The sequence below is a fragment of the Ambystoma mexicanum genome, chromosome 7q, assembly GCF_040938575.1.
Source record: "Ambystoma mexicanum isolate Mex_15411 chromosome 7q, UKY_AmexF1_1, whole genome shotgun sequence".
Taxonomy (NCBI): Eukaryota; Metazoa; Chordata; class Amphibia; order Caudata; family Ambystomatidae; genus Ambystoma; species Ambystoma mexicanum.
In genome coordinates, this window is record NC_090941.1 from 245,047,337 (window position 1) to 245,067,012 (window position 19,676).

At 51.3% G+C, this 19,676-nt stretch overlaps 1 protein-coding gene and 1 long non-coding RNA gene across 5 annotated transcripts in view; both read left to right on the top strand.

The window, feature by feature from the left end:
* The first annotated feature begins 7,566 nt into the window (after positions 1 to 7,566).
* Positions 7,567 to 12,284, top strand: SLITRK1 (SLIT and NTRK like family member 1). The gene has a single exon (XM_069639869.1). It carries the CDS (start codon positions 8,994 to 8,996, stop codon positions 11,073 to 11,075), a length of 2,082 nt encoding a protein of 693 aa, XP_069495970.1. The 5' UTR covers positions 7,567 to 8,993; the 3' UTR covers positions 11,076 to 12,284.
* A 175-nt stretch (positions 12,285 to 12,459) lies between these two features.
* The window catches only part of LOC138528759 (uncharacterized), a 665,870-nt gene continuing 658,653 nt past the window's right edge, over positions 12,460 to 19,676 (top strand). For 3 of the 4 annotated variants that reach the window (XR_011284229.1, XR_011284232.1, XR_011284231.1), the window contains exon 1: positions 12,460 to 12,620. This is a non-coding gene — a long non-coding RNA (uncharacterized lncRNA). Of the gene's footprint in view, positions 12,621 to 16,203; positions 17,097 to 19,676 lie in introns of those variants that run through there. The other variant, XR_011284230.1, reaches the window with a different exon arrangement.

Below are 19,676 nucleotides of genomic sequence, written 5' to 3' on the forward strand. Positions count from 1 at the left end.
GCGATGGCGGATGACGGGCTGAAGTGAGTTGAAGATGGAGCCCGTGTGATGAATAGAAGCGCCTGGAAGCACGTAAGTAAGCGCTTGTTGCCTGCTTCACGATGCGCTCTAACTGTCTTTTTATTTTGCAGGTACAAGTTCGGAGCGGCTGCAGGGTGCCGGAATACCCACTGGGTTAGATGTGGAAAGGAGTAATGGCACGTGAGTATTAAAGTTCCCCAATGTCTTTAAACGCACCTTGTTTTGTCCTTCAGATGCGGGATGCAGCGCCGAAGGCCTCCGGAGCATGCGAAGAGTTGGTAAACTTTTGTCTTTCAGATGCCGGAATGCAGTGTGAAGACCTCCGGAGCGCACGAAGAGTAGGTAAGCCTTTGTCTTTCAGATGCCGGAATGCAGCGCGAGGCGTTGGTGACAGCCGATGGACCAGGTAAGTGAAGAGCTGTCACTGAAGACCGTAATGCTAACCTGTTCTTTCTTGTCTTTATAGGTTTTGCTGAAGACTGGATTCAGGATGGTAAGCCTTTTTCCTTAGGCCCAGGATCAGATGCAGAAGACACGATGAGCGTTCTGCTGCAGAGGATGCAGAATAACGCAAAGCAAGATTCATCCATCGGGTGTGGTTTAAATAGCCTCCTGTAGTGCTTAGGTGTCTCCTTCCACAGCCACGCCTAGGTAAGAAAAGAGTTCCTGCTTTCCAGAAGAGTTCCAGTGTTCTGAATTTAGGGAGTGGCTCCTGCCCCACCCAACAGGAAAAGTAGTTCCAAACAGAAGAGGATCAGAGGCTCAACTGGCAGGCAAGTAAGCAGCATGGTCTGCTGCAGGTAAGTCCACCCAAGCATTATGAGCCCGGCGCTTCCAGCGCTGGGACTGGGCATATTTATGAGCCTGGTGCCACTGGCGCCAGGACTGGGTCCAAAAGGTCCCAATTGGGACTGGTTGGCACTCGGAACCTGGGTTATGGATCTGCTTCCAAGGGAGTTGGGAAAACCCTGACCTTTTGGAAGCAGAGATCATGACAACAATACTGTAACAATGTCACACAGATCAATAGAGTGAAACCAGCAATAGAGAGAGGAGAGAAAATAAGATGGTTGAGCAATAGGCAGAATACTGGCCCCTACCACTAGACACAGTTCTGTGTGGAGATCCCCCCACCTGGGCAACCTGTAAAATAAAGATATAGCACAAGCCCAGTCCATATATTGTTCTGCAAGTCTTATTCCCTCCTATAATGTTTTTACCCCCCCAATGTACCTGGTGGAGTCGAGTTCTTTGAAGAGGCGTCGACAGATCCTTCTTGAGCGACCCCCTTTCAAGCGGGAGTCACGGATCGTCGAGAGGCGTCGAGAAGCGTCGAGGAACTCGGTGTTCGGCGACGGGGAATCGACAGCCCTTCTTGAATGCCTTCCCTTTCAAGCGGGAGACACGGGGCGTCGAACGTCCGTCGACAAACAGGGTAGAACGGCGTCGATGAGGCGGCAGCTTCGTCCGAGCGGTGCTCGTCGGCGTCCAGCAAGGCAGAGGCGTGCAGGGCACCTCGTGACAATAGTTCTGGACCGCAAAGATTGTGGAGACGGAGGCCCAGCAAGGGCGTCGAGTCGTTCGAGTCTTTGTGGTCTTCGGGTGGCGGGAAACCCACCGGCAGGTTTCTCCTCAGCGCGTTGGTCGTTCTCGACTTTTCTCCGGCAGGATAAAGCGGTCGACGGTGCGGACGAGGGAGTCCTTCGATTCGAATGTTCTTAGGCAAAGGAGCGGACGGCTCCGGTCGTCGGTGGCACGGCGTCAAGTGGTTCCCACGGCTGGGCAACACAACTTCGACGGGCCTCCAGCGTTTACACAAACCTGCGAACCCTGGTCGCCGGCAATGGACTTCGACGGCGGCGATGTCCGGGTGCTTCACTTCGATCTCCTCGGCGGTCCCGTCTCGGGTCGGCAGCCTTTCGAGGGTCTATCTTCCAGGGCCCTTCGGCGAAGATGGAGCGGTGCTCGATGGTCCCTCGGAGCACGGGAAGAGGGCGCCTTACCAGGTCCTCTCTCGGGTCAGTCTTCGACAATTTCGGCAGCCTTCGGATCTGTCGAAGCAAATGCAACAGCAAGTCTTCTTCTTCCAGCTGGACGTCGAGGATCAGCAGTTCCAGTTACTCTTAGAGTGGAGACTCAGCTCCAGAACGCTTCTGAACGCTTCTGAACATTCCCTGAACCTCCTACCAGTGGTGAGAGGTCCCCAGATATACTATTCTGTCTCTCATCCACACTGCTGGCACACACTCAGCAGCCAATCATACAGAAGGGCATTCATGCAGTCAGTCAGCCAATCAGGCACACAGTGCATTCAGGCCACACTCCTCCCTTTCAGACACTCACAACAAGGAATGTGGATTGGGACAAGTACCCAGCCATTCAACACTACACACTGCATTCAGGCCAGTTTGGGGCAGGGCTGTCTCAGTCTTTGTCTCTCATGCCAGAAACCAGACAACCACAACAAGGAGTGTATATTGGTCACACACTCCATTCACCCAGGTCCCACCCACAGGAGGTACCCACAACATACAATCACTGGGAAGGCTCCAGTCAGTCTAGCTGGGCCTTCACAACAACACCATATATGGAACTTCCACCCAACAGCCAGTCAGGGGGGAGGGACAGAGTCAGGGCTTCCCAGGACTTTGGGAAACAAGGTAACAGACAATAGAAAGGAAGAGGCCACAGGGGCCATCTTGTTTCCTATCAGGAATCAACTGACCCCAATGGCAGGGCCTGGGTATCCCAAAATGGAGGACACCCAGAGCACCTGTCAAATTCAGCACAGAGCTGCCACCAGCCCATACCCTGCTCTGTGGGCCACCCACAGGTGCCCAAAAACATACACTAGGGGCACAGGGTTGTACCCCTACCAATGGGTGCCATAAGGGTATCCCATGGGTCTGTTCACCAAACCAAAAGAGAGAGCTGCACTGCCAGGAGTCCCACATGGACTCCTGGGCAGAAAACATGACAGAACACACGATAAAAAGCAGTAAAGGACAAGGATTCAGAGGCCCTGTCCCTCTGATGCATTTCCAGCATCACACACATGTAAGCTTATTAGAGTAGCCAAACCCTTCTTATCCACCCAGAGCTGTATTACACTAGCCAGAGCCCTGGTATTATCTAAACTGGACTACTGTAATCCCCTCTATGTAGGAGCCAGCAAGCAAATTACCAACGAAATTCAGACGCTACAAAACAACGCTCTCAGAGCAGCGCTTAGCATTCCCAGGAGAGAACACATTTCCAACATCAGGAAATCCCACAACTGGCTCAACACCCTAGACAAAATCCTGCTCAAAGTAGCCTCGCTAACTCACAAATGCCTGAACAACGCTGCCCCGCGTTACCTGGTAGACAGAATATGCAAATACACCCCCAACAGACCCACCAGAACCTCCAACGCAAACCTGCTCATAGTTCCCAGGTTCAAACGCACCAAAATGGGTGGCAACAGCTTCCAGGTGAAAGCACCCCAACACTGGAATGCCCTACCACCATCCCTCAGGACACCCCAAACCTATACACACTTCAGACGCAAATACATCCAGTGGTTAAAGAACAAGGATCACTAATACTTCTAACCTCTAACACCACATTGCCGCAATCCTGTAAAGTATGTTTATTTGTAAATTTGTAAAATATCTGTATTGTGTTATAGCCTTCCTGTAAAACTGTTCACCTTGTCCTCCATTGTCGCACTGTAATACTATAATGTATAAGCAACCTGTAACCAAGCTTTGAATAACCATGCTGCTCATGCGCCCTCATACCCTCGGGTCTGGTGCGCAATACAAATGAATAAACTAAACTAAACTATTCATCATTCACTCCAAACAAGGAAATATGTAGAGCGCATATCTGCATCAGAGATGCATGCAATTATGGATCTGCTCCTCAAAGGTGTAAAGAAATGTTTGGGAAAGATTTGCTTTAAGCCCCTCTGTTGGGCAAGTTTAGAGCCTGTTGTTCTTACAGGGGTCCCCTGTGAGTATTTGGTGTTGTCTTAGTGTGGCCTAGTGCTCTGGGCCTTTTTTTTTTGCCATAGAGCCACAAACATCATACGTTTTTTTTAGAACTCGCATTTTTGAGATTTCTTTATATCTTTAGAATATAACATTAAGATTAGCAGTGCCCACCCGTCACCCCTTTATTTACTTAAATTGAAGCCACCCATCAGAAGGAGGCCTTCAACCATCAGCGGGTATGAGATTGTACCGGAGCGTGACCCTTCCTTCAATAATACACACTGTTAATGCAAATAGGCAGAGCGATTTTGAAAGATGTTTGTACGAGATGTGGACTCCTTATCGTAGAAGCCTAACTACTGTAGTTTACGATACCACGTGTGTTCCGAATGAAGTTGTGTGGTATGAACCCAAGATGCTCATGTTTTTTGCTGAGGAAATTATAATTTGGTTCATTGTCTCCTAATATGCAATCATTATATTAATTTGTTTAGAAAGTGGCTGGAACCATTTTTCGTCCAGTATAAGATAAGACTGCGTTCTTACCGAATTCTATGATTTTGAGGGTCGGTCGTGACAAAATGAATCACAACACCTATGGGTTTGTAGAGGCCGTTCTAAGGAAAAGCTTAACTTTGGTTGTATACTGATTGAAGTCATTTTGTATTACTGGATGTATTCATATAGTATTTATTTTGATGCTCTGTTACTCTCTTTTTGTAGTTTTCATTGTTTTTTGTTAATTTATGTGCCAGCATATCTTGACCCGCCAATTAAAAGTATTTTTGTTTTTTCCGATAGGGATGAGAGATTTTAACAAACCATCTAATATATTCCTCCACCCTTTCCTGCTCACTGAACAGACCACATGCTGATTAGAAGATACCAACATGCATTTTTTCACAGAATCGATATCCGGGACACATTTCTGGAATGTCGCCGATGAACATCTACATCCATGGCCGGGCTTGCTTTCAAGGAGCAGTAAATGTGATTGGAGGAGTGTGTTTGACAGTTCTGTGTTCAGCGATATCCTCAATCACACGTGCCAGCATGAACCAATGCATGGCTTCACGCGGCCGTCAGTCCATTCATGCCATTGTCCATTCAGTCAATCACTCGCCCCCCATTAACCATGTGTTCATTCTTTCTTCTGTACACTAATGCATTTGCTCTTCCATGTGTTTTGCTTCATTCCTCCATGCATGTGTTTGCACCTCCCTTTTGTAAATCATTAATTTAAGCAGTCATACATCATCCATTCATGCTTTTATTACCTCAGTGAACGCATATTTGCAAGTGGACGAGTCCGTTTTTGAAATAACCACATGCTGCATAAGCTGTGGTGTTGCTAGGGGGGTACTGGGGGGCATGCCCCTCCTCTGATATCCTGCCCCACTTGCGCCCCCCCTACCTCAGCTGGGCTACTTTCTCTGCACTGTCTGCAGTGCTGTGTCCGCCAGCACAGCACACGCAGAGCCACAGAGCTGTTAAATTGCCCCTGCAGCCAAGAGCAGCCCTTCCAATCAGAATGTAGCACACAAAACTGCTAATGATGGGTCATTGGTGACTTAATGATTTAGTGCTTACATTCTGATGGGAAGGGAGCTGCAGTGGAGTGTGGTAGTTGGCAGGGATGTCATTTAGGGGTCGCCACAATTGCACGTGTGACCCCTGAGGTCTCCCTTGCTACCCCTACAAAAAAATGTTTTACAAATTCAAGCTTCTGGCCATGTGGCTATTCGTTTCTAGAGTGTCCGGCTTTCTTGTTCAGGCTTCTTAAACAAACAGCCGGTTCAACAAGTGTAACACTTTGAGCAATGACCCTAAATAAGAAAGAATAGGAATAACAAATAATGTGTCTTTCTGAAATTTTATAAAATAATTGCTACACTCTTTAATGGTTTATTTCAGGCACTCTTCAGGAGGTGAGTCACTGATTTAGTCTGTTCTTAAACAACTCAAATTCACAAAGCAGACAAAATCATCCAAAAAGCATTTAGAGAACAATAAGCATACATTTCGACTATGCATTTTGCTTTTCAGAAGTTGCAGTTATAGCATGTTTTTTTTTCTGCCGATACATATGCTGAGCTATTCTTGTATGAAATGTATATCATGTTACAGCGATATTGTAACCATATTTTTCATAATGTACTTCGAAACAATGCTATGTGATGCCACTTCCTGTTTTGTCAAGGGGTAAAGGGTCACGTTCCATCGCTTCCCTTGATGTCACTTCAGGGTGGGGTAAATTCACATCACTTCCTGTGATGCCATGAGAGGTCAAGGGACATGTGATGTCACTTCCGCTACCCCAGGCATTTTAGTGAAATGACGTTGCTGGTAGTTGAAGTGCACAAAGGATTCTCTGCAGGAGTGCTTCTGACATCACACATTGCCCTTTTATAGCCCCCCCTACTTTTGTCTGTGGCCCCCTCTATGACCCTCTGAAACTTGATTTCTTGGCGACGCCCCTGCGCATAAGATGAGTGCTTGCAGCCAGTCGCTAGTGCACTTTGCTCACACACGTCACTCCAGCGTATTGTGTTTTCGTGGCGCTGGCTGTGCGGATGCGCTCAGAAATGATCGCCTGGACCCAGGGGAACGTCCTCTGCTCACTGCGGCCCCTCTTCGTGGACCTCGGCGTGGAGCGTCTGACTGCATCTCTCACGCTCTTATTTACCTGTCAGGGGCTGGCTTATCTGACATTTTGTTAGTGCGAAATCCGTCCTTCGCCGCCCTTGTTTCCCGAGATTGCAGACACCTGAGTGACTCATTAGTCACCAAAGCAGATCGCTCGGAAAACGGCCCAGCTGTTGTGACGCGCCCCGTCTAATGAGAGGAATTGCATAGCATCAGAGGAGAGTGGCCAGGCCGCAGACGCGGCTCGCCCCGGCGGAATTAGCATTCAGCGGGGCCCGCGGGAGCGCCGCCGCGTGTTTTATGCTGACTTCTTTCCTCCTCTATAAATAGACACGGATCTTGAAGGCTCCCCACCGTCACACCTTCCCTGCACCCCCTACCTCTGCATCATCGTAGCGTTCATGCTCCCCGCCCCCTTTGAGAGCCACCCGAGCCCCCCAGCGCCGGGGCCTTGAAAACGCGGGGGTAGAACCCCAGGGCCCAAATCAGCGCGCAGAACAATAGTAACCAGAGATGATCGAACATTTTGATCGATTATCAATTAGGGGATACACTATTCTCTACAATTCGTCTCCCCTCCGCTCATGAAGGTACATTTTCACACACCACCCCACGTGTTTAACCCCAGAAGGGACCAAGAGCCCTTCGGCTCTTATTAACTATGCATTACTTTTGAGCTATAGGTGGAACGGGTGCACGGAAATTCACCACTAATCAAACGAACACACCATACATGTCTGCAAACGAGCATTCATTCACACATGCAACACGCATCCACTACACACCGCCATGCCAGCGACCCCGCGGTCTGCAAGTCCCGGCAAAAGCCAATAATGCGGAAGAAACCCGCGTGCCGATGGAACAGCCTCCTCGCGCTCAGCAACAGACCCCACCTCCCCTGATCGCATCAATTATATCCAGGCGGCGCAGTCGCACGGGGTCCACATACCGGAGAAGACGCGGAGAGGCACGGAGGCGCTAAACCGCATGAAGGACTCGCTGCGGGCCCGGGAGACATGCGATTACACCGAGCTCGGAGCGTGGCGTGCATGAAAATGCCCCCCTCCTACGGGTCTCCCCGGGACAACGTGGAACTATTTGCAACCAGGACATTTGGGAAACCGAGCAACAAAGTGCGATTTTAAAGAGTCAGAGAAAAAAAACAAGGCTGGCTTTTCAGAACAAAGGTAGTCGAATATAAGAAGACATCGCAACATGCCCAGTTAGGGTAAACGTCGGCCTAGATCGACGTCTTTTAATGTCAACGTTTTTAACGCTTGCCCTGTGCGTGGATTGATTTTTTTTTCCAGCGTTCCCTCAGCAGATGGATTTTTGCCACTGCAGCTCAGCAGAGGGTGTCAGATCTTTCAGAGTGCACCAGGCTGGAACGAGCAGAGCCTCTTAGCGACTCTCTCTCTCCCCCCATCCCTCCCACCCTCTCCCGCACTCTCGCCGCCTCTCTCTTCAGCACACGCACGCACACACACACGCGCGCAGGCTCTGTGTGTGTGTGCAAAGCAGAGGCAGCCGGAGGAGAGGAGAACGGGAGCCGCGGGGAGATCGGCGCCCATGAGGGGGGGACATGGACGACAAGGCGCCGCGGCGGTGGCTGGCATCGCTCGGCACCACTGGCTCGACGGCGGCCGCCGCTCTGGGACCCTGACTTCAGCACCGCGGAAGGCGGACAGCGCCTGCACCAGCCGCGTCTGCAGGGCGGTCTGAGGCTGGGGGGCGCAGACTTCTGCTGCCGCCGCCGACTGCGGATGCACCGACCGCAGGAGGAGAGAAAAGACACGGAAGGGGAAGCCGACCGCAGGAGGAGAGAAACGAAACGGGAGGGGAAGGTCAGTGCCGCGGACTTGGGAAGAAGAGCCGAAGCCCCTGTGCAATTCGCCTGGCTCCCTGCAGCATGCCGTTGCTTCTAATTGCCTGGCTCATCCTCGCCACTCTTAGCGTTGCTGCAACCAGCCCGGCCAGAAATACTCTTACATTTTTTTCTCGATTTTGGTCATTCCGCTGGCGACTGCTTTGATTTTTTTTTCTTGTACTCTTTTTTTTCTGCGTGCCTTGCACTACGTGCCCTGGGAGTTTGTGGATATAATTATTGACTGGCGTCTGGGCTCGTTGCAGTGGCGCAAGGAATACAGAAAAGGGCCAAAGGATTGGATGAAATAAAACAAATACAAAACACATTTATTTCCCAGTCGGGACGATAGCTCCAGCTTGGCATCGCCCCGTCAATTGTGCTTTATTTTTGTTTTTGTTTTGTGTTTTTTTTTCCTTGGGTGATATCGGTGAGGATTCGCCAGACTTTGTAATGAGATCGGGAATGCAGTGCTCTGTTTAAAAATGCTGCTTTGGATTCTGCTGCTGGAGACGTCTCTGTGTTTTGCCGCCGGAAACGTGACAAGGGATGTTTGCAAGGAGAAGATCTGCGCGTGCAACGAGATCGAGGGCGACCTGCACGTCGACTGCGAGAAGAAGGGCTTCGGCAACCTGCAGCACTTCACGGCGCCCACCTCGCAGTTCTACCACCTCTTCTTGCACGGCAACTCGCTCACCCGCCTCTTCCCCAACGAGTTCGCGAACTTCTACAATGCGGTCAGCCTGCACATGGAGAACAACGGGCTGCACGAGATCGTGCCCGGGGCCTTCCTGGGGCTGCAGCTCGTGAAGCGGCTGCACATCAACAACAACAAGATCAAGTCCTTCAAGCGGCACACCTTCCTGGGCCTCGACGACCTGGAGTACCTGCAGGCCGACTTCAACCTCCTGCGGGACATCGACCCGGGAGCCTTCAGGGACCTCAACAAGCTGGAGGTGCTCATTCTGAATGACAACCTCATCAGCACGCTGCCCAACAACATCTTCCAGTACGTGCCCATCACGCACCTGGACCTGCGGGGCAACCGCCTGAAGACCCTGCCATACGAGGGCGTGCTGGAGCAGATCCCCGGCATCGCCGAGATTCTGCTCGAGGACAACCCCTGGGACTGCAGCTGCGACCTCTTCTCGCTCAAGGAATGGCTGGAGAACATCCCCAAAAATGCGCTGATCGGCCGGGTCATCTGCGAAGCGCCCACCCGCCTGCAGGGCAACGACCTGAACGAAACCAAGGAGCGGGACCTGTGCCCCCTCAAGAACGCAGTGGACTCCAGCCTGGCCGCCCCACCAGCCCAGGAGGAGACCTGCGACCCCGGGCCCACCCCTTTTAAAGGCAGCGGGCAGGTGGAGGCGGCCACACCTGGGACTGCACCTGCCGGGGGCACCAAGGTGCCGGGCAACTGGCAGATCAAGACAAGGCCGACCCCGGCCGTGGTGCGGCACAACAGCAAGAGCAAGGCCCTCCACCACATCCCGTGCCCATCGGCGTGCAGCTGCGGCCAGCAGAACGTGGGCTCCGGCCTGAAGGTGGACTGCAGCAACCGGAACGTCAAGAGCCTGGCCGACCTGGAGCCCAAGGCGGCCAACGTGCAGGAGCTCTTCCTGCGGGAGAACAAGATCCACACCATCCGCAGGTCCCACTTCCTGGACTACCGGAACTTGAGCCTCCTGGACCTGGGCAACAACAACATCGGCATCGTGGAGAACGGCACCTTCCAGAACCTGTCCGACCTGCGCTGGCTGTACATGGACAAGAACTGCCTGGACACCCTCCTGCCTGAGAAGTTCAGCGGCCTGCAGAGCCTGGAGTACCTGAACCTGGAGTTCAACTTCATCCAGCTTATCCTGCCCAACACCTTCAACCCCGTGCCCAACCTGCGCATCCTCATCCTCAACAACAACCTGCTGAAGGCCCTGCCGGCCGACGTCTTTGCGGGGGTCTCCCTGTCCAAGCTCAGCCTGCATAACAACTACTTCATGTACCTGCCCGTGGCCGGGGTGCTGGACCAGCTGACCTCCATCATCCAGATCGACCTGCACGGCAACCAGTGGGACTGCTCCTGCAACAACGTGCCTTTCAAGCAGTGGGCGGAACGCCTGGGGCCCGAGGTCATTGTCAGCGACCTCAAGTGCTACTTCCCCGAGGAGTTCTGGGGGAAGGACTTCCGCTTCCTCTCCAACGACATGATGTGCCCCCTGCTCTATGCCAAGCTCTCGCCCACGCTGAGCTCCCACAAGAACAGCACGGGGGCGGCGGAGGCGGGCACCCGCTCCAACTCCTACCTAGAGACCAGCAGGGTCTCCATCTCGGTGTTGGTGCCAGGCCTGCTGCTGGTCTTCGTCACCTCGGCCTTCACCGTGGTGGGCATGTTGGTCTTCATCCTGCGGAACCGGAAGCGCACCAAGAGGCGGGAGGCCAACTCCTCGGCCTCGGAGATCAACTCCCTGCAGACTGTGTGCGACTCCTCGTACTGGCACAACGGGCCCTACAATGCGGACGGGAGCCATCGGGTGTACGACTGTGGCTCGCACTCCCTGTCGGACTAGGAGCCCGGGAAGGCTTCCCCACAAGTCCTGTGAATACCCCGGAGTGTGTGACAACAGCGTAGCCGCAGACAAACAAACGACGCACACACAAACACAGACCGTGCTTTGTCCTTTGCTCCATCGTATGCACTGGCCATACCGAGTCGTTTACAAGCAAGCTACCTGTTTTTGTTGTTGAAAACACTGATTTAAAACAAAAGGGATAGGCCAGGCTGGCGACCAGGGACACAGATGCGGGCTCATTCTGGACACAAACCGACACTGGTCGGCCGTCCGTGCCCTGTGACTGCACACCTGCTCCGCCGGACTTGGGGTCTGGGAACGGGGCTGGAGGGAAGAGGCGGGAGGGCGGAGGGCGAAGCCCTCGGTCCCGTCGGGAGTCTGGTGAGCCCCTTCTGTACAGTGGCTGGCCTCTGTTCTGAGAGCACGGAAGGGGCGAGCTGCACGAGCGCCTGAATGTACTGTAAATACATGACTGGTGAATACCAAGTGCTGCATGGCTCGCATGGAAAGTCCAACGCCCCCCCCCCCCCAACACCCTCCCCTGGGGCCCTCTGCAAGACCTCGGGGACTAAGTCCAAACACCACCGCCCCCTCCCCACACCTAGCCCACCCCCAGCGCCGTGTACTCCACCGACCGCATCCAAGTGCCATTCCCCCATTCCAGCGTGGGGGGGGGGGGCACAGTCCGGACCCTACAGTCAACTGTGAACAAAAGGACATGTGTATGGGTTTATTTAAGACGTTTGCATGACTAGTCATCGTTTCCTTTGGACTTTATGTTATTATGCATTCCAAAAAAAAACAACAGACAAAATGCGTTTTACAGTGTGAGGGTCTTTACAGTAGGTTTATTTTATTTTTTTCTAAACAGGTCCAAGAAAAAATGCCTTTCCATCTGAATGTACGAGCAGCTCCACCTGATTTGCTTTTTTCCCTTCTTTTCTTTATTTTATATATATTATGGTAACTGTACACACTTAACAAAGACACAGAGGAAGGGTGAAAACGCGAGGCAGTCGAGCATGACCAATTAATGTCACTCTCTAGTGCTTAGGCTGCAGAGTAAATGGTAGAGAGTCTGTGCTGTTGTAAATCATAATATGAGTGGGGAAATGAGAGCAGAGTCACGCGCAGTGGAATTCGCTAATTATATTGGAGAATTTTATAATGGCATATTTTTCAGTATTAAAGTGAAAATGTTTTCAACTGCTGGCGCATCCTTCTGTTGTGCGGGGGCGGGAGGTGCGTTTGTTGAATGTTGGGGGTGGGGTCGGAATTGCGGCGGCCTCCTCCACGCCCCCACTCTTCCCCCTGCTCCCCCACAGGCCCGTTCTCGCTGCCATGCATTATGCAGAATGCTCTCTTTTCCAATGCGGCAGAGAATCCCTTTATTAATAAAGCGCTTCCCAGCAGTTCCCGGCGCGGCCGCGGTGGCGCTGTTGGCCCAGCGTTGATTGAAAGTGCCCTGCGACTGAACGCTCGCGCTTTGCTGCTCCAGGATTCCTTGGGTCAGCACATGAGGCCAAAACGCGTGACTGGCAGGTGGGTTCTGCTGACATCCTCGGTAAGACCAATTAAAAACAGGCGCATGCCGCCATCAGCTGTGGAGCGACTGAAGTCTCCGAGCGGTCCAGGTTTCATGGGTGCCCGAGCTGATTCATGGAATTATTTGCGCCGAAAAACGGGGATTTGTGCGCCATTCTGCCCGCAAATCCCCATTTGTTAAACAGGGATTTGCGGGCAGAATGGTGCTCAAATCCTCGTTTTTCGGCGCAAATAATTCCATGAATCACCATGTTATCAAAGATGCAACGCCTACAGGGAGAGAGGGTGATTGTAGGCGTCACGGGAGGGCTATGGTACACACTACACAGGGTACAGCAAAGGGATTGAAGCAACTCTTGGCAGGGATTGGACGCTCAGTTTTATTGGTCGCATTTGCTTATGTCGTCTGTCGCGTAAAGTGCCTGACGAAAAAAAAACAATCGGGCAGAAAGCAAGCATTGGCCTTTCCTTCATGACTCTCCGAAGGAACAGGGCACATGTTGCCTACAGTCCGGGCCTCTCGGCCATTTCCGCTCTTTAAATACCACAATTGAAGGTTTCCTGGGCGCAATATCTGTGTTCTGTTGCAATGCCATTTTCCCTCAAAGCGTTTTTCAATGGTATTGCGCCATTGTAAAACGCTTTTGCAAACCAGGCCCAAGGCACGTTCGAGCAGCTACCACTCATTCTCTACATGTCGCACTGGGGTCAGGGTGCAGCGTGCGTGGCAAGAGGTGGGCGAGTCACCGTCCATGCGGAGTAAACGGCACCGCCTGGGCTGAGGTCAGCTCCCAGCTCCTGCAGCGCTGATTCCGCGCGTGAGAGCGCTACTTTCGGTGGCTGCGATGACTTGACTCGCCCCATCGCGGGGCATTTGACGGCTCACCCGTGGTCCGAGCGCACCCGCCTGGTTAATGTGGGGACATCCAACAAGCGTGCTTCCGTTTCAAGCACGCTGCAAGTGGGTGCTTTTCTGAAATGTAGTTCATTGGCACACCGATCATCGCGGAGTGACCAAAGAGATGTCGAAATGGGCAAAGCAGCCTGGCATCATGCGCTCGCCCTTGCCCTCACAGAGCGCACACTACGGCGACAGGGCTCTCATGCTTAGCAGTTTGATCCCGTACTGTGGTGTTAACACGTGTACATTGCGCACACCTGCTCCCCTACTTCAAGGCCTCTCGGTTATTGCCTTCCCACTTGTTTCACTAGTTTCTTCTCTCTACCTTCATCTCCCGACATTAACCCTTTCCTCTGCACCTCGGACTGCACAGATGGGTGGAGTATCGCCCTGTACGTGGCAGGCGTGGCTGTCCATCCTATCTATCTATCTATCTATCTATCTATCTATCTATCTATCTATCTATCTATCTATTTGGCTATCTATCTATCTATCTATCTATCTATCTATCTATCTATCTATCTATCTATCTATCTATCTATCTATCTGCCTATCTATCTGCCTATCTATCTATCTATCTGCCTATCTATCTATCTATCTATCTATCTGGCTATCTGTCTATCTATCTATCTATCTGGCTATCTATCTATCTATCTGTCTATCTATCTAGCAATCTAGCTATCTTTCGGTCTGTCCATAGTTTTGCTGCATATCTATCTATCCATCTAGTTGCACATCTAGGTGCCTATCTCTCGGGCTAAGCCTCTGTTGCCTTCTGCCTGCCTCTGTCTAGCGCTAGCCATGTGTCTAGATAACATTGCCTTCTCTGTCGGTCGCTTCCAATCTGCCGCTCCTTGTCGCCCTCCTTCCCTACCCCTCGATCTGTGCCCCTCAATCGTCGCCCCCACCCTCTCTGTACTTTATTCCATAGATATGTATGCCTCCAGCCGAGCTCTCTATTGCTTTCTGTGTGTTAGGCACCCCGAGGTCAGACCCCGTCTAACTCTTTTCATTCGATATCTTATTTCCCCGTTCTCCTGTGTTGGCCAAATGCCACCTTCCCTTGCTTCCACACACACGCACATGCATGTAGATACCCACTGGCAGTACCGCATCACACACACCCATACATGCATGCAATGTAGCAGGCAGGGTGAATAATCAAATGCAATGTAGATAGAGGCAGGTAGGTAGGTAGATGGATGGATGGATGGTTAGGTGGACAGGTAAGTGAATGGAGGGATAGCGAGAGACTGACTGTGGACGTAGAGAGAGACACAAGAAGACGCACACCCGCAGACAACACGTATCGCATGCACACAGACAGACACACACACGCAAAGACTGACAGGAGATGAGTTCGGGGAAGAAGCATGCAGACGGCCTGATCTTCAGGGAGAGTGTGAAAAGAATTGATGCAGCGATACGGCGAGGATGGATGTGGGGCGAGTGGGTGATGGATGACTGGCTTGCTTGGTCCATTGCTCATACTGGGGGTTGAGAATGAGAGGCACTGAAGGAACCCATGCATGGTTGTTTGTCTGAATGTGTGTGTGTCTGTGAGCGCGCGTGCGCACGCGTGCTTTTGTGTGTTAGAATGCATGAGGCTGCCATGGATGGATGTTTGTATGGATGGGTGGATGGAGTGCTAATACCGGGGAGTGAGGATTGGAGTCACTGAAGGAACATATTCATTGTCATTGATGTGTGTGTGTGTGTGTGTGTGTGTGAGAGAGAGAGAGAGAGAGAGAGAGAGAGAGAGAGAGAGAGTGCACGTGTGTCTGTTTTCCATTGTGTGACAGAGGCATGGGTGGGTGGAAAGCTTACATTCTGGGCTGAGGATGAGAGTCGCTGGAGGAATGCATGAGTTGTGTGCCTGTGTAAGAGAGAGAGAGAGAGTGTGTGTTTGTGTGTGTGTGTGTGTCTGTGTGTGTGTGTGTGTGTTTGAGTGGCATGGGTAGATGAGTGCATGTGCACAGTGATTCGTGTGAGTGAGGCTGCGAGCAGGCTGATGGACGCTGTGATGGGGAATGGATGGAAGGAGTACTAGGCGGATAGCGGTGGAGGGAGAGCGTGCATGCAGGTGGACGTGTGGACTGATGGCTGGGTGGAATTATCGTTTTTTCTGAGCGTTGATTGGGGGACGAACGGACGTGACCATGGGTGCCTGGATGATGTATTGATTAGGAGATGGGCCATGCATCAACCGAAATGCCAATGCAAGGGAAGTTGGCAAGACAGACAAATGGGTGACAAATGGGCCAGGGTCCCTAATGACGTGTGGCAGATGGATGGGTTGGTGGGTGGGCATACCCACAGGTGACATAATCAAGGGGTGTGATGTACGCCTTGTATGTCCATCTGGAACTCAAACTAAGCACGTGTGAGCCACGTTTCACCACCAGGAGGATCTGAATTTCAGAGCGTGGCCGCCATTCCTTGGCCATGGCCAATTCTACCTGCAATGGACACATTGGACTTGAAGAGCTGCCCTTTCGGTAGAGACCGCAGGACGCATGCGCAAAGTGCACGCCACTCGAAGGTGCTTTTAGAGTAAAAAGCCCGAGTCGTGCGTGCATTTCTAAAGAAACAGTGAATTCAAACAATGTTATACTGATGTTATACGGTAGTAGTAGGAGACATTGGGCCTGATTTGCAAACCTATTTTCAATGGGATTGCACTATTGAAAAAAACACTTTTTGTAAATCAGGGACACACGACATGTGCCAGGGATGCGCGCAGCTCGGGTAATGCACAGCCTTCATTCTGCCAGTATTGTTTGCATGCATATATGAGCAAAGGCATTTTAATGTGTGGTGTATACTTCACACACGGGTGGGGTGTTAGTGGCGCTGCTTTCAGTCCACATGCACTGCGGTACTGTCTTCAATGCTCCGACCACGGCAAATGTGTTTCGAACTGTATTGCACACGTGTCTCTGTGGGTGTCAGAAGATGCGGGCCGGTGGGGTTATGGGGCGTGGGACTGTGCTGCATCCAGCTGAAGCACCCTTCAATGCATCAAGGCGCACCCCGTTCCACCGGTGCCAGATGCTGACTGCGTGTCCCGGGCCCTGCGGGTGTTTCCTTGGAATCCAGCAGGCAGGGTCGCTGCTGGGCGGCGGGGCAGGGAATGTTCTAGCACGCACACTGTTGCCGCGGAGGAGTCAGGTTGGACGTGCGCAGACGGTTGACGGGGAATGCCGTTTCGACCCTTGTGAATGTGCTTTTTGATTGAGGTGGCCCGTGCCCCGAGGGAGCAATGCGGAAGCGACGATGCATTTTCTTTGGCAATGCTTCGGTCGTCGGCGAAGCCTCCAGACACCCGCGTGCGTGATGCGCGTGTGCTTGAGCGCGCGCGGGCAGCCGAGTTCCAGCTCCTCACCCACGTCGCTGTGTGCTCTGCGGACACAGCGGCTCGGGTTCCCGACGTAACATCGGATACCGCTTTCCGGAAGTGTGAGACAAATAACAGAACGGAACGAAGAGTGAACTTGCGTCATCTGTAGCTCACCGCCAGTGGTACCCAGCACGCATTCCACCTGCAAGTCACCCAAGACAATATCCTCTAGGTCAGTGGTATTCAGTCTTTACCGCACCGAGTCCGCTCCATGAGTAAAACTATAGCCCCCCACACCACCACCTAGGCGTTGGCCCCCCTAAGGGTCAAAAGGATATCCTGAGGGGCACAGGCTCTTTAAAATACAAGCAGAGTTTCTACTGCTTATATTTTCCATTACAAGTCGTCACCTTAAACTTTTTTTTTTTTTTTACTATTGCAAACAGCCATCTTAATCTATTTTTAAAGCGTCTGGGGCCCGCTGGACATCCTTCGCCCCCCCCCCCCCCCACACACAGTTTCCAGACCACTGCAGTAGGCGATTGTTCCCGGGAGACATGGGCCATTTCCCCTGTGAGTCACTTGGAAGCTGGCAAGGGGGTGAGAGCGAATTGTTTTCCCTTGCATGGCTCGCGGCACCGTTTACCAATTAACTGTCGCAGGGCGTGCATGAGAGCCGGCCTGTGTGCACTCATCGTGTTTGTGCGTGCCTTCCAGAAGCATAGACATGTCTAACCTTGAAGCTGCAAGGCATGACACACACACCATCATGCAACATCTTATTATCAGCATCTAAACTGGGTTGGTATCCATTTTGAATATCCCACCTTCTGGTACACATCTTGGGATAGATAATTATGCTTTGTGCCTCTTATTCTTTGATCACTTATTGACTTAATCGATTTATTCAAGTAGTATTGAAGAAAGATTATTATTTCTTGCTGTTATTTCATGCAGTCTCCATTTTGTGAATGTCCCTTGCGTTTGAACTGTTGCTATAATGGCATCCAGACAGAGCCCTTTTTGTATTGCTTCGGCACCAGAACTCTGTGCCTTTTTAAATGTGTTTTCAATCTGATCTTGAATTGAAAGTGGTAACGCTTAAGGTGCTCGATGGCCATTGGCTGTGCATATGATTACGTGTGATTTGAGAGCCAGGTAATTGACCCTATGAATACTTTGTATATGGCAGTGAGCCGGGGGAGGTTCCACATAGAAGGAGTACATTAGCACTGCTTGTAATGCTTTTCCAGTTTATTTATTTGATGCATTTATTTATTTATTTATTGTGCATGTGTAAGGTGCTTATACAGCAAGCAAATTGTGTTTCAAAGCGCCTTTCAACCACTAACCCCTTTAAGGTGCAGTCAGTCCAATATCTGATGATGGGAAACTGGTTCCGCAATAATTATTAGCGTTCATTTGGCATGGAAAGGGAAAGGGGCAGCGTGGCCATCCAGGGTACCTTTGGCAAGGATTGGCATTTTAGGGAAGCAGTCATTTCACTACACGTTGTTGTTCCATTCTGCCTCGTTACATGTTTGAATGAAAGAATCCATCATTACACAATAATCCCCAAACGGAAATCGCGGGAGAGTGCCTGCCCTTAGGTGTTATCTCAGTCCAGTGTGTCAGCCAGCCAGGGGGCCTGAATTACGAAGGGCTTGCCGAGGGGAGTGCGCCATTGCGAAACGTGTCTGTTAATCAGGCCCCGCCCCGAGTATTATCCAAGCATTGCTTTGCTAACAGGAGAACTGGGTTTCAAAGGAACATCCACATATGTGCAGGTGCGTGTGTGTGTGTGTTTCACTGTACACATGAAACAAATTCATAGAAATGCCACTACACAAATGCAATGTTGCTAATTTATTGTTAAGCATATTGTCTGTTGTTCGTACCAGTCGCATTTTGCTGCACAGCTGAGTTGATGCCAGCCTCTCTTACCCGGTCAGGGAAATTGTGCCTGCCTTTTAGGAAAGTAAGTGCCATTCCTTGCAGCCAGTGTTACCCCGTTCTGCTGCCGCCACTTCTAACATAGGCGAGTGGGTGCCTGCCGAGGGGATACAGAATTGATCACGTCCATTCGTGTCTCAGTTAGAGCTTTTGGGTAGTGCTCAGAATGGCCTGTGCCAGTGAGTTTGGGGAAGCAAATGAATGGGAGTATGAGGGCGCATGGATCCATGTTTGGCAGTGCAAGGGTGGAAGCTGATGGAAGGCGGGCGGTACGTCTGGATGCTGTGACTCTAGGTTACTTGACTGGCAAACCGTTATCCTGGCACCTTAGAATTCGGGGTCTTATAAGTTAGCTTAGTGCATACATTATTACATGCACGCCCTTCATTGTTGGCAACATATTGCATATTTACCCATGCGCTATGCACTATTCCAACTTCAGTGTCTATTTGCCCCCTCCCCCAAATACATAAACTGTTATGCTGTCTTTCCTTAGATGCAATACATCACATAGATTTTTGGAAGCACATTTGGCAATTGTGAATCAGAGAGCACCTGGCATTGTTGATAGCACGAGATACTCGAGATGCACGAGATACTCCAGGACATTTTCGGGTGGTGAAAGATAGAGTAATCATCCAGCTTCATGGCACCCCAATGGGCTTTCAGTCGAATGCAGAAACTTGGGAATGTGGGTGCATTGCGTAGGGGGGATTTTTACATGTAGAAATCCAACCAGGACTGCTTGTACTTAAACATATGGCTGACTAGTATGTTTATGGAAACTGACTTCGGGTGTTTGGGCAGCAAGTTAAAGGGAAAGACCACGGAGTGGCCATCAGACTCTAGTCCCTCCTTT

What these genes read in the sequence shown, in the direction of transcription:
- SLITRK1 (XM_069639869.1), top strand. Translation starts at nt 8,994, where the DNA reads ATGCTGCTTTGGATTCTGCTGCTGGAGACGTCTCTGTGTTTTGCCGCC.